Source organism: Ranitomeya imitator, chromosome 1, assembly GCF_032444005.1.
Source record: "Ranitomeya imitator isolate aRanImi1 chromosome 1, aRanImi1.pri, whole genome shotgun sequence".
Taxonomy (NCBI): domain Eukaryota; kingdom Metazoa; phylum Chordata; class Amphibia; order Anura; family Dendrobatidae; genus Ranitomeya; species Ranitomeya imitator.
The window spans coordinates 650,308,424-650,321,424 of record NC_091282.1 but is presented as its reverse complement, the minus strand read 5'-3'; the positions used below and the strand labels follow the sequence as shown (position 1 = coordinate 650,321,424).

Here is a 13,001-nt window from a genome sequence, read left to right as displayed (position 1 = left end):
CTTGCTCTCCTGCATATTACATGAAGGTAGGGGTCCTGACTGGGTTTGTGGACTGGTGCTGTGAGGGTGCTGCATCCATGTAGGCCTCAGGTAACTGATGTGGTTAGTTTTCCAGAGTCCAATGTTGGACAGTTCAATGAGGGAGATCACGATTTAAAAATAAACTTTTAATGAACGGGAACTTGATAGGGAATATACAGTATACAGGAGATAGTGGCTGCATAGTCCTATGAAGATTTACTTTACAACTTTTCTACACAGTTTCCTTCCTTCTTTCCTCTATTGTTCTCTATCCTCATACTGTTTTTTTTTACTCTCTCTACTTGTCTTCAGTTTCCAGTGTTTTCACCACAACCCAGCTCGACACCACAGTCCTGTTTCGCAAAAGTCATGCACTCATCCCACAGTTCTACATCTTTCCCTATGGGTGCAAGCATGGCCGGTAACTATCTCTTCTAATTCTGATGCTCTGGAATTCCCACCAGTGGCATTTTACTCATTTCACACACTCAGTCCTGTTTAGGTCTGTTAACTTAAATAGTTATAAACTCTGAGACTTCAGGCTAGGCGCCCTCTCCTAGGACCCATATCCAGTAGATTATTATTATTTATTTATATAGAACCATTAATTCCATGGTAATTCCATGGTGCTGTACATTAGATGGGGTTACATCAATATACAAATATCACTTACAGTAAACAAATCTAACAATGGCAGACTGGTATAGAGGGAAGAGGAACCTGCCCTTGCGGGCTTACATTCTACAGGATTATGGGGAAGGAGGCAGTAGGTCGGGGGTTACAGTAGCTCCGAAGGTGTTGAGTTGGCCGTGTGGTCATTACAGGTTATAAGCTATTTTGAAGCGATGGGTTTTCAGCTTCCGTTTGAAGGATCCAAATGTGGTGGATAACCGGATGTGTTGGGGCACAGAATTCCAGATGATGCGGGATATTGGGGAGAAGTCTTGGAGGCGAATGGGTGAGGAGCGAATAAGCGTGGAGGAGAGAAGGAGGTCTCGGGAGGGTCGGAGATTACGTGAGGGAAGATGTTAAGAGATTTGTTTGGAAATATACGGAGAAGAAAGGTTATGGATGGCTTTGTAGGTCAGTGTTAGTAGTTTAAGCTGGATACGCTGGGAAATTGGGAGCCAATGAAGGGATTTGCAAAGAGGGGAAGTAGGAGTGTAGCGAGAAGAGAGATTAATTAGTCGGGCAGCAGAGTTAAGGACGGACAGGAGGGGTGCAAGAGTGTTAGAAGGTAGGCTACAAAGGAGGAGGTTGACTAGGGCATGCACAAGCATTTTGGTAGAGTGAGGGTTGAGGAAAGGATGGATTCTGGAAATATTTTTGAACTGAAGTCGACAGGAGGTAGCGAGAGCTTGGATGTGTGGTTTGAAGGACAAGGCAGAGTGAAGGGTAACTCCAAGCCAGTGAATTCCTGGGACAGTGGAGAGTGTGAATTCATCTATTATGATAGATAGATAGATAGATAGATAGATCAGGTAGGGAAGGTGTGCAAGATGGAGGAAAGATAATTAGTTCAGATTTTGTCCAGTGAGAGGAGAAGAAGGAGGATACAGAGAGGTGGCATCTGGTCCAGAGAGGTAGATCTGAGTGTCATCATCACATAGATGGTACTGGAAGCCATAGAACTTTTTGAGTTGTCCCAGGCCAAGGATATAGATTGAGAAGAGAAGGGGTCCTAGGACAGAGCCTTGAGGGACACCAACAGATAGTGGGTAAGAGGAAGAGGTAGTATGGCAGTAGGAAACGCTAAATGTGCAGTTGGTAAGGTATGAGGGGATCCAGGGTAGGGCAAGGTCTTTGACACCAAAGGAAGAGAGGATCTGTGGTAGGAGGCAGTGGTCAACTGTGTCATAGGCAGAGGACAGGTCTAGAAGGAGGAGTATAGAGAATTGTCTGTTAGCTTTGGCTGTAAGTAAGTCGCTCGTATGTTTGGTCCAGGCAGTCTCAGTGGAATGGTGGGAACGGAAGCCAGATTGTAGGTTATTGAAGAGCAAGTTAGATGCAAGGTGAGAGGAAAGTGCTGTTCTAGGAGTTTGGGAGCAAATGGCAGCAAAGAAATGGCGCAATAGCTGGACATAGCGCTCTGGTCAAGGGAAGGCTTTTTGAGGATAGGTGGGATGGTGGCATGTTTGAAAGCAGAGGGGAAGGTACCAGAAGTTAGTGATAGATTGAAGAGATGAGTTAGGGATGGGATTATTGTAGTGGCGAGGTTCGGGAGGAGGTGGGATGGGATGGGGTCAAGTGCACAAGTGGTGAGATGTGATTTGGAGAGAAGATGAGCAAGCTGTCCTTCAGTGATTTTGGAGAGGAAACTTATGGGGTTAGGGCATTGGTCTGGCATACAAAGGGGTTGTGGTAGTCAGACAACAAAGACTTGCCTTGTTTGGTCTACCTTATTTTTGAAGTGTGTGCCAGTAGATCACTCTGATTCTTAGTCATTCCTGCTTTGAATCACACTGTTTCTTTACTTCAGTCTTTTCTAATTTTAGGGACACCTCAGAATTCGGCACCACTCAGTTTGATCCTCAGGTCTTATTGCTATGCACTCCAAGCCTTATCTGACTTCCTCACTTGAAAACCATCACCTTACCTTTAGCTTAGCCATCCCACTCTGGGCTAGACCCAAAACATAAACCTCACTATCTCTATTATCAGACTGCATACTTTATTAATATTGCTAACATCTTTAATGCACAACACAATTCACTTTATACATTACAGTTCACATTACATCACATAACATTAAACTTGTTTCTTCAAGAGGAGACATGGGCAACATTTTCATCTCCTTACACATGCTTCATCCCTCACTCCGCTGCACTGTCACCTTCTGTTTTTGCTGATCACTTTGGTCTTAAAGGATCAACCTCACCAGGTAAGCCAATAAAAGTTTCATCACCTATGATACCCGGTGGTGAAAGCCTATTCCGGACTATTCTCTCCAAAAATGTACATTGTTAGCAAACTTGCGGTGGGAATTAGCTTAGAGGGCATTGATGGCTACTTCATATCCTCTTCTTTTTTCTAACACTACAGTTGTTGTAGATATGGAGCCCAACATAAGTTCTTACCACCATTAACAAAGAAGTTAGTATAAATTTGGGTTTATTATCATTCATTCTTCCATACTTTATTGGGTGTAAAATATGGCACTGCAATGGGTGTCCATTTTCATGTTTGCTATGAAACTCCCCTTTCTGTTTTAAGGAGATTTGATTTTCTTTTTATAAGCTTTAGTGCACAGTTCTTAACATCTTTATTTCTGATGCTGTAGATTATGGGATTCAACATAGGAGTGACAACTGTATAGAGAACAGAAACGGTCTTGGCTATTTCCGAGGAGAAAGAAGATCGAGGTTGAAGATACACGAACATGAGGGTTCCATAATAGAGGGAGACAACAGTGAGGTGCGAGGCACATGTAGAGAAAGCTTTCTGCCTTCCTTCTGAGGAGCGAATCTTCAAAACTGTGGTAATGATTTGTATATATGAAACTACAGTCAAGAAGAAGGCAAACATAACAATGATTCCGGTTGCTATATACATTGCAACCTCATTGAGCCAAGGCTCTTTGCAGGATAGTTTTAAGAAAGGAGGCACCTCACAAAAGAAATTTTTGACTTCATGAGACCTACAGAAAGGTAACTGGAAAATAAGGGTTACATGTATGAGGGCATTTATTATACCCACACTCCATGATACCAGAGCTAAACAAACATACACCTTCTTGTTCATAATAGTGTTGTAATGTAATGGTCTACAGATGGCAACAAACCTGTCGTAAGCCATGACTGAAAGTAAAATGCACTCTGTTGCCCCAAGTACCAATGCAAAGAACATCTGAAAAGCACAGGCAAGTAGGGAAATACTCCTGTCCTTGGATAAAGTATTTTTGAGGAGTACGGGAACAATGGTGGAGGAAAAGCTAATATCAATAAGAGAGAGATTACTCAAAAAGAAGTACATCGGTGTGTGTAATGTTGGGTTGGTGGTCACTACAATAATAAGTAGAAGGTTTCCTGAAAATGTACTCATGTACATTAGCAAGAAAATAATGAAACTTAAAACCTGAAGGTAAGGAACAGTAGATAAGCCAAGTAGATAGAAAACATTTGAAATTGTTTGGTTTGAGTTCTCCATATAACTAAGCCTGTATCTGAAAGAAAATGTGAGGAGCATAATGGTGGTGAAAAAGTTGAGTATGACAACAACTTGTAGATGTTGTGGAAAATAAAAAATCTATTCACACTAAAATATGTTTTATGTATATGTCAGGGGAGCTGACATTGGCAATCACCAAACATGCTCATAGGAAAATGAAAAAATGTTGTTTAGTTACATGCTGGACCAATAAGAATTCATTTTCCAATATCCCACAGAATAGTGTAGTAGACTATGTTATTCCATGCTGAGGCTAAAGTTAGAACCATATATAACACACTAAATGGTTTATATTAATGGAGTGTTATAGGAAATTAGAATATGGCATTGCATGGCTATTAGGGACTATCAAATTGGGTTCATGTGAATCAAACTCATGTCGAACTTTAGGAAATTCCCTGGACCTGCCGAAGTGAACTGGAATAATTTGAAATTCGATTAATGCAAATAGGAAAATAAATGCCAATTGCCACTGTACACAAGGTAGAATATTGTGTTAGCTACAGAAGGCTCACATGACTGGCTGTATAGAATTTCCTATGATGTTTTGGTGAATTTCAAACAATTTTCCATATGGTGCCATAGATAAAAATGTTTTCATCAGATCTATCTACCTAATGGAACCTATGCCACTAATAGAAAGCACATTTCATGGCACTGCACAACCAGTCAGGAAGGGCTATCAAAGTGTGTATGACAGCAGCCATTTTTCGGTGAATTTGGATAGTGAGGGGATACCACAGTTCACAGTTCACAGCTTAGTGTGGCACCCCTAGGGGTATTTGCCACAAAAATAGTTACTGACAGTAAATGCAAATACTAAAATAGCAAGACTGCACTACCACCTCCGGCCAGAAGGGGGAGCTCCAGAGACTCCCCTTGATCCATTCTGGTCTGAGAGAAGAACTGGCAGTTGGGCTAAGGAGCTGAAACTGAGAGGTCATACAGTTGAATCTCTAACAGCCCTGTGACTGTTACCAGGCCTAAATCACCGGCCTGAGGAGAAGAGGGATAGAGAAAAAGGACATTGTGAGAACCGGGTAGCATTAATCACTACCCAGAACAGGCGCAAAGACGGATACCGGATCCGTGGCTGTATTCATTACATATAATACAGCAACCGGAAAAACGTGAGGTGATATCAGCTTCACTAGGGTCGGACGCAGCAACAGACACAGAGTTCAGCGGTACTCGTGGAGGGGGTTAGCCGATAAAAGGACTCGGGTTGCCCGTCGAACCAGGACCCGGAGGGGACAGATTGGGCCGGCAGCCAGTTCACATACAGCAGCAGGGCCACACAGATATTGCGTACAATAAGAGGCGAAGACCCCGGCAGGGTCAAAGTAACTCAGAGTTCCCATACAGACTCCGGTGACAGGACTGGTTGTAAATCCTTTTTTGTTAAAGTAAACTGGTTAAACGTTTCAGTGCCTCAGTCTTTCATTTGGACAATAGCCATCTATCCAGGATTGGTATCATCACCGCTGGGAGAACCTGCTGCTGATCAAGTAAGTGCCTGTTCCCTCACGATACCCTTTACACTGTGCATTGCCTGAGGCCACAGCACCGGGTCAAGCCACCCGTGACACCCCCCTCAAGAGACAGACCCCATTGGTCCGGTGCTGGGTACCCCGGTCTCTTGGGCGTCACATTAGCAATAGAAATATGAGGAGTAAGCTACAAATCACTGAACAAAAATTGAAGGTAGTTTGTGACAGCACGGTCGCCATCCATTTACCCACAGCGATATAAGTCAAAGCCAATTTGACATTACTAGGATTGTGTTTGTGTTAAAAGGCTTAAAAGGAGTTCAATACAGTTCTAGGAGGCCTTAACGAATTACACAAGGCTTTTTAGGGCTATCACAAGCTTTTCAGTACTTGCAAATTGTGAAAATCACATTTTTGGGAAAAATTCAATGACTGCTAAATTTGAATCTGTGATTCCGATGGAAATCAAAAACTAGATTTATATAGGACTTAAGAGTAAATCAGCAAATATTTTCGAAGAAATGATATGCTTATATTGGCCGTAACCTTGTAAATTACAAAACATCTTAACATTAAATATTTAAAGGCATATTGAATTATTAGGTATGAAAGCCATTTCAACTAAAGGATCAAAACAAAGATTATAATTGAATAGGGCAAGGAGAGGTTGGATAAGTAAATATGACCTCTCAAACCTTAAGCAATACAATTAGAAATAATCATATCTTTTGAAATTCGAATTTGCCAAGTTAAGCAATTTTTTTCTCAAAAATTTGCTTGCAGAAAATATATTAGTCCTAAATTGCAGGTTCCCCAATTGCCCAGGAAAAGATGTGTAAAAAACTATGAGGCCTGCTAAGACTATGTGCAATACCTTTTAATCTCCATTTCAAGATTTGTTTCAGTTCAGTTAGATGAACATACCCAAACCTTATTGACTTGAATGGAAGGCAAAAGGCATAGACAACACCTTCAAGGGGGCCAAAAAGCTGCCAAAAAAGCTATAATTAGGGGAAGACACCAGAAAAATTGGCATCAATTGAGCTATAAACAAATAATTTAAAAAAAAATTGATGTGGATTCACCTGTATTTTTGATAACCAACCAAGCAAAACTAACAGCTGCAGGCTGCAACCCTCAGCTGTCTGGATTATCAAAGCTGGTTATCAAGAATAGAGGGGTTGCCACGCTGTTTTTTTAATTATTGAAATAAGTCATTTAAAAAAAGGCATGCCCCCTCCCCCCCCCCCCCCCCATTTTTGGCAACCAGTCACGCTAAAGCTTACTGCTGGGGCTGATTTTCTCAGGCTGGTAAAGGGTCATGGATATTGTCCCCCAAGCCTAAAAATAACAGCCTACAGCTGCCCCAGAAAAGACGCATCTATTAGATGTGCCAATTTTGGCACTTTGCCTGGGTCTTCAAAATTGCAAATGGTGGCATGTGGGGTTCATATTTGTGGGGTTGATGTCACCTTTGTATTGTCCGGTGACATAAAGCCTATGGCTTAGTAATGGAGAGGCATCTAGAAGATGCATCTTCATTACCAATCCTATAGTTATATGTACATAAATACATTGCCAGAATATTGTCACTGACCCCGTTAATGAATCTAAATGAAACCATGCTCACATCACCACCAATTCCACTGAAGCCATGGTCCCCTGTAATAAAACAAAAATTAAAAACAACCGTAGCCCTCACCTGTCTGTCATTCTGTCCCACGCCATAATCCATGCCTGGGGATAAACAGTTTTCAACCTGGACTGTGCCAACATGCCACCATTCAGGCTGAGAACCACTGAGGAACGAGCTGCTAGGAGTGCAGCATCAGTGACTTGCAGTGACATCAGCAATGTATCTGCCAGTCACTGAGGCTGCGTTCCCAGCCAGGCCCCTGAACTGTGGTGACGTCGGTGAGATCAGCACTGTGAGGTGAAAAAATTCTCATGTTGCAGGGCTGATCTCATCGAGGTCCTTGCAGTTCAGCGGCCTGGCTGGGAATGCAGGCCCAGTTGCTGTGGTAACCTCGATGGCGTCATCGCTAGTCATTGAGGCTATACTTGCAGCAGCTCTTTCCTCAGTGGTTCTCAGCCTGGACAGTCACATCTTGGCACCATTCCGGAGGAAAACTGTTTGTCTCCAGATATGGACAACGGCGTGGGACAGAGCGATGGAACTCCACTCCCAGGACCTTTCTGATGGCACTGCGAGTGTGACAACTTTGTCATGCTCGCAGTGACGTCAATCACGTCAATCAAATAGGAGTTCACTGCATGATACTGAGCAGTGGTAGCACATGCTGTTCAGTGTTTCCGCTGGATGGCAGACTGTATAGTGGCCTCATGCAACAATGGAGCCTGCCATCTAGATGTAGCAGAGCTAGACCCACTGCGGGACAAATTTATATTATCTTCTCAGCAGACAGTTAAGGAATATTGTGGTTATTTTAATTCTGTTACAGGGGACCATGGCTTCTGTGGACTGAGTGATGACGTAAGTATAGTTTAATTTAGGTTCATTAAAGGAGTCTGTGTCATTGTTTCAATTAAAGGACTTTATTCTGTCTCTGTGTTTATTTACAATATAACTATAGGATTAGTAATTGGTAGGCATTTTATAGACTTGATGTCACCGGGCAATACAAAGGTAACATCAACCCTACAAATATGAACCATACTTGCTTCCACCAACTGGGAAGAGTCGGACAAAGCACGATAATTGGCGCATCTAATAGGTGCACCTTTTCTGGGGCAGCTGCCCTTTTTAGGCTAGGGGGAGCAATATCCATGGCCCTTTACCAGCCCCAGCTGTAAGCTTTAGCTTGGTTGCTTGTCAAAAAAGGAGGTTGCCCCCACACCATTTTTTTTAATTATTATTATTATTTTTTAAATAGTTAAAAATACTTTGTGAGGACCCCCCTCTATTCTTGATAACCTGCCTTGCTGAAGTTGATAGCTGAGGGCTGCCGCCCACAGCTGTCAGTTTTGCCTGGCTGGTTATCAAAAATATAGGGGAAACTCATGTCAGCTTTTAAATGTATTTATTTATAGCACAGGCTGATGAATGCTCCAAGCAGCCGCTGCCTGCTCTCACGATTACCAGTTGAATACAACTCTTTACATTGTCCCCTGCTAGCTCTTATAGCAGAACAAGCAGAGGACAGTGATATGAGCTGTCTTCCCTTCAGCACCTCAAGCCGGGAAACAGCATGAACAGTATCCCTGATTCCCAGGCGCTGGTACCTGTCACACTGAAGACACAGGGATGTCATCTGTGTGCCATCAGTGTGCACATGTGTGGGACATTTTGTGGCCTGAGCTGCTACCAGAAACACTGATCTCAACTTTTGCCGATTTTGAGGACAAAAGCTAGGGAATCTGAGCAGAAATCCGAATGTACAACAAATCCGAATTTGAGATTGGCAATTGTTTTCCGAACATCTCTATTCGTAATGTCAAAGTAATCTCACCGAAAAAGTAAAAATAGATGGTAGGTCAGTTGTAATCAACAGCACACTTAATAATACAGTGAACTAATAGACTATTTTGTTTATTAAAAAGTGGTCCAAAAATTATTCCTCTTAGTCATTTTGGATCAGGCAAACCGTATTATGCAGAACACTGACTCAAACTGACAGTGTTACTGTCAGAAGTAACAGCATGTTTCTGTAAATAAGATGAGTCTTCTGTCATATATTTTATAACATCCCCCACCTCCTCCGCTCTAATATGCTTGTTGAAGGCAAAGGATGCCAATTTTGACTTGTGTTTGATAGTACTATTGCCTGGATGGCTGGTGCCAGTGGTGGTGGTGCTTCTGCTGCTGTTAGAAACTCCCACATTTTTAACCAGCTATGGTATGCTTTTTTTCTTTTACAACATCATTGTCATTACCACACTATAACTTTTGACAATCTTTTTAACCCTAATTATTCAACCTTTGCCAAAAAGGACATAATAACAAGTGATAGGTGGATAGGTGCACTTAAAGAAAGTAAATTGTGTCAGCAAATAGCAAAATACAGCTCTGGCAAAAATTAAGAGGCCTCTGCAAAATATTCAGTTTGTTTGATATATATTTTTGTGTAAAATGTAAAACAATAATACTAATATTTTAACTCAGGAAGAGTTCAGAAATCAATATTTTGTGGAATAACCATGATTTTTAATCACAGCTTTTATGCATCTTGACATGCTTTCCATTAGTCTTTCACACTGCTTCTGGGTGACCTTATGCCACTCCTGGTACAAAAATGTAAGCAGTTCTTCTTTGTTTGATGGCTTGTGACTATCCATTTGGTGGAAAGCATGCCAAGACGCATAAAAGCTGTGATTAAAAAAATAAATAATAAAATAGCATAAGTTTCTTCTTTTTTTATCACAATAATTAACTAAGTACTCTATGTTATTTACATGCATTATTACAATATACTTTTTTTATTTTCTACATGTTTAGTTTGTTAACTGATCAAAATGTGAATGTGCTTCAACACACTGCACATATAACAACTTATGTCCAGGCTCATTTATTCCGTTTTGCTGATGTATTCTAAGAAAATAAAACTCGATCTATGATTTCAGTTTTTTGTGTTGGGGTATTCGTTGCATTTTTTTGTACCAAATTCTTCAAAATGGCATACAAAATTCATGAATCTTGATCAACACCCAAAATTGGTCTTTTTTTCTGTCTTGAACTGTTTGCACAACTCTTTAGTGAACATGGTTGGACATTTTGTGAAATGGCGCAAAAAACTGCAATAAAATACTGATGTATTCAAAAACACACAAGGGGGGCTGAAGTATAGTTGAGCCAAATTTTGTGACTTTTTGAAAAGTGATGAAATAGGTGGAAACATCTGGAACATTCTAAACAACTCTGACAATCGCGAACATGAGAAAAAACAGGTGAACATATACAGAATAGACTTTCAAAAAGGCGCAAAGAATTAGGCGCAAATGAAAAACTGGTGAAATATACCAAATGTCAGATAAAAAACAATCAGAAATGCAATGATGGATTGGGGCCATAGTTAAATTGGAGGAGTCAGAAGGAAGAAAACATAAGTACACATTTACAAAATATTATATTGAAATTCAATACCGATATTGATGCTTTTGATGGTGGTAAATGGTAATTAATCAGCTGTGAGGTGTCCAGACCAATCTTTCAGAACGAGCTCACTGATAGATTCTAAGTTAATTTATTCTATAGACAGCAATGTACTGGGAAACAAAAAAACCTGTAAAATCCAAAGAGTGAAAAACATTTCTGGTTATTATTATGGCTTATTCTGTAAATTATTATTATTATTTATTTATTTATATAGCCCCATTGATTCAATGGTGCTGTACATGAGACGAGGTTTCAGCAAAATACACTTACAGTAAACAAACTAACAATAATAGACTGGTACAGAGGGAAGAGGACCCTGCCCTTGTGGGCTTACATTCTACTGTATTATGGGGAAGAAGACACTAGGTTGGGGATTCCAGTAGCTCCAATGGTGTTGAGGTGGCAGTGTGGTCATTGCAGGTTGTAAGCTTTTTTGAAGAGAAGAGTTTTCAGGTTCCATCTGAAGGATTCAAATGAGGTGGATAATTGGACGTGATGGGGCACGGAATTCCAGAGGATGGGGGATATTCGGGAGAAGTCTTGGAGGCGATTGGGTGAGGAGTGAATAAGTATGGAGGAGAGAAGGAGGTCTTGGGAGGATCTGAGATGACATGATGGAAGATATTGGGAGATTAGTTTGGAAATATACAGAGGAGAAAGGTTATGGATGGCTTTGTAGGTCAGTGTTAGTAGTTTAAACTGGATACGCTGGGGAAATGGGAGCCAATGAAGGGATTTGCAAAGAGGGGAAGCAAGAATGTAGCAAGGAGAGAGATTAATTAGCCAGGCAGTAGAGTTAAGGATGGACTGGAGAGATGCGACAGTGTTAGTAGGTAGGCCACAGAGGAATACTATGCAGTAGTTGAGGCTGGAGATGATTAGGGCATGCACAAGCATTTTGGTAGAGTGAGGGTTGAGGAAAAGATGGATTTTGGAAATATATTTGAGCTGGAGGCAACAGGAGGTGGCAAGAGCTTGGATGTGCGGTTTGAAGGACAGGGCAGAGTCAAACTTTACTCCGAGGCAGTGGATTTCCAGGACAGAAGAAAGTGTGGTGTCATTCATTGTTATAGGTAGATCAGGTAGAGAAGATAGACAAGATGTAGGAAAGATAATTAGTTCAGATTTTTTCACATTGAACTTGAGGAAGCGAGAGGAGAAAAATGAGGATATGGCACTATGGGATTCTGGAGAGCAGAGAGGTGACATCTGGACCAGAGAGGTAAATCTGAGTGTCATCAGCATATAGATGGTACTGGGAGCCATAGGACTTTATGAGTTGTCCCAGGTCAAGGGTAAAGATGGAGAAGAGAAGGGGTCCTAGGACAGAGCCTTGAGGGACACCAACAGAGAGAGGTCAAGATGAGGAGACAGTGTGGGAGTAGGAAACGCTAAATGTGCAGTTGGTAAGGTATGAGGAAATCCAGGATAGGGCAAAGTCTTTGACACCAAAGGAAGAGAGGATCTGTAGTAGGAGGCAGAGAATTGTCTGTTAGCTTTGGCTGTAAGTAAGTCGTTAGTAAGTTTGGTCAGGGAAGTCTCAGTGGATTGGCGGGGACGGAAGCCAGATTGTAGGTTGTCGAAGAGTGAGTTAGATGCAAAGTGAGAGGAAAGTTTGGTGTGGATGTGCTGCTGAAGGAGTTTGGAAGCAAATGGGAGCAACAAAATGGGGCTATAGCTGGACATAGCGCTCGGGTCGAGGGTTGGCTTTTTGAGGATAGGTATGAAAGCATTGTGTTGCGGATGTTGCTTTAGGACATGTGCTTTTCTTGCCAGTGCACATTAATCTCTTTAATGCACTGGCTTTTTTGGCTGCTGTTACTCTGCTCATTCTAACGCCATGTTTTTGTCTATTATACTGTATATGTTTAATAAAATTTGAATTGATTTGTACTAAATCCCTATTTCTGGATGGATGTTGTGATATAAGCTATCTTTTTGATCGGTGATTATAGGGACACCACTAACACAGATGTCCTATATGTACGTTGGTTTTCATGGAGTATAGAGAATTGTCTGTTAGCTTTGGCTGTAAGGCATTAGTAAGTTTGGTCAGGGCAGTCTCAGTGGAATGGTGGGAATGGAAGCCAGATTGTAGGTTGTCAAAGAGTAAGTTAGATGCAAAGTGAGAGGAAAGTTTGCTGCTCAAGGAGTTTGGAAGCAAATGGGAGCAACAAAATGGGGCGATAGCTAGACATAGTGCTCGGGTC

General features: G+C 41.5%; 1 protein-coding gene across 1 annotated transcript; it reads right to left on the bottom strand.

The window, feature by feature from the left end:
• Positions 1-2,313: 2,313 nt before the first annotated feature.
• On the bottom strand, positions 2,314-4,495 carry LOC138658008 (olfactory receptor 5AR1-like). Its single transcript, XM_069745593.1, has one exon. The coding sequence runs from the start codon at positions 4,204-4,206 to the stop codon at positions 3,208-3,210; it is 999 nt and encodes a 332-aa protein (XP_069601694.1). The 5' UTR covers positions 4,207-4,495; the 3' UTR covers positions 2,314-3,207.
• Between the last annotated feature and the right edge of the window lie 8,506 nt (positions 4,496-13,001).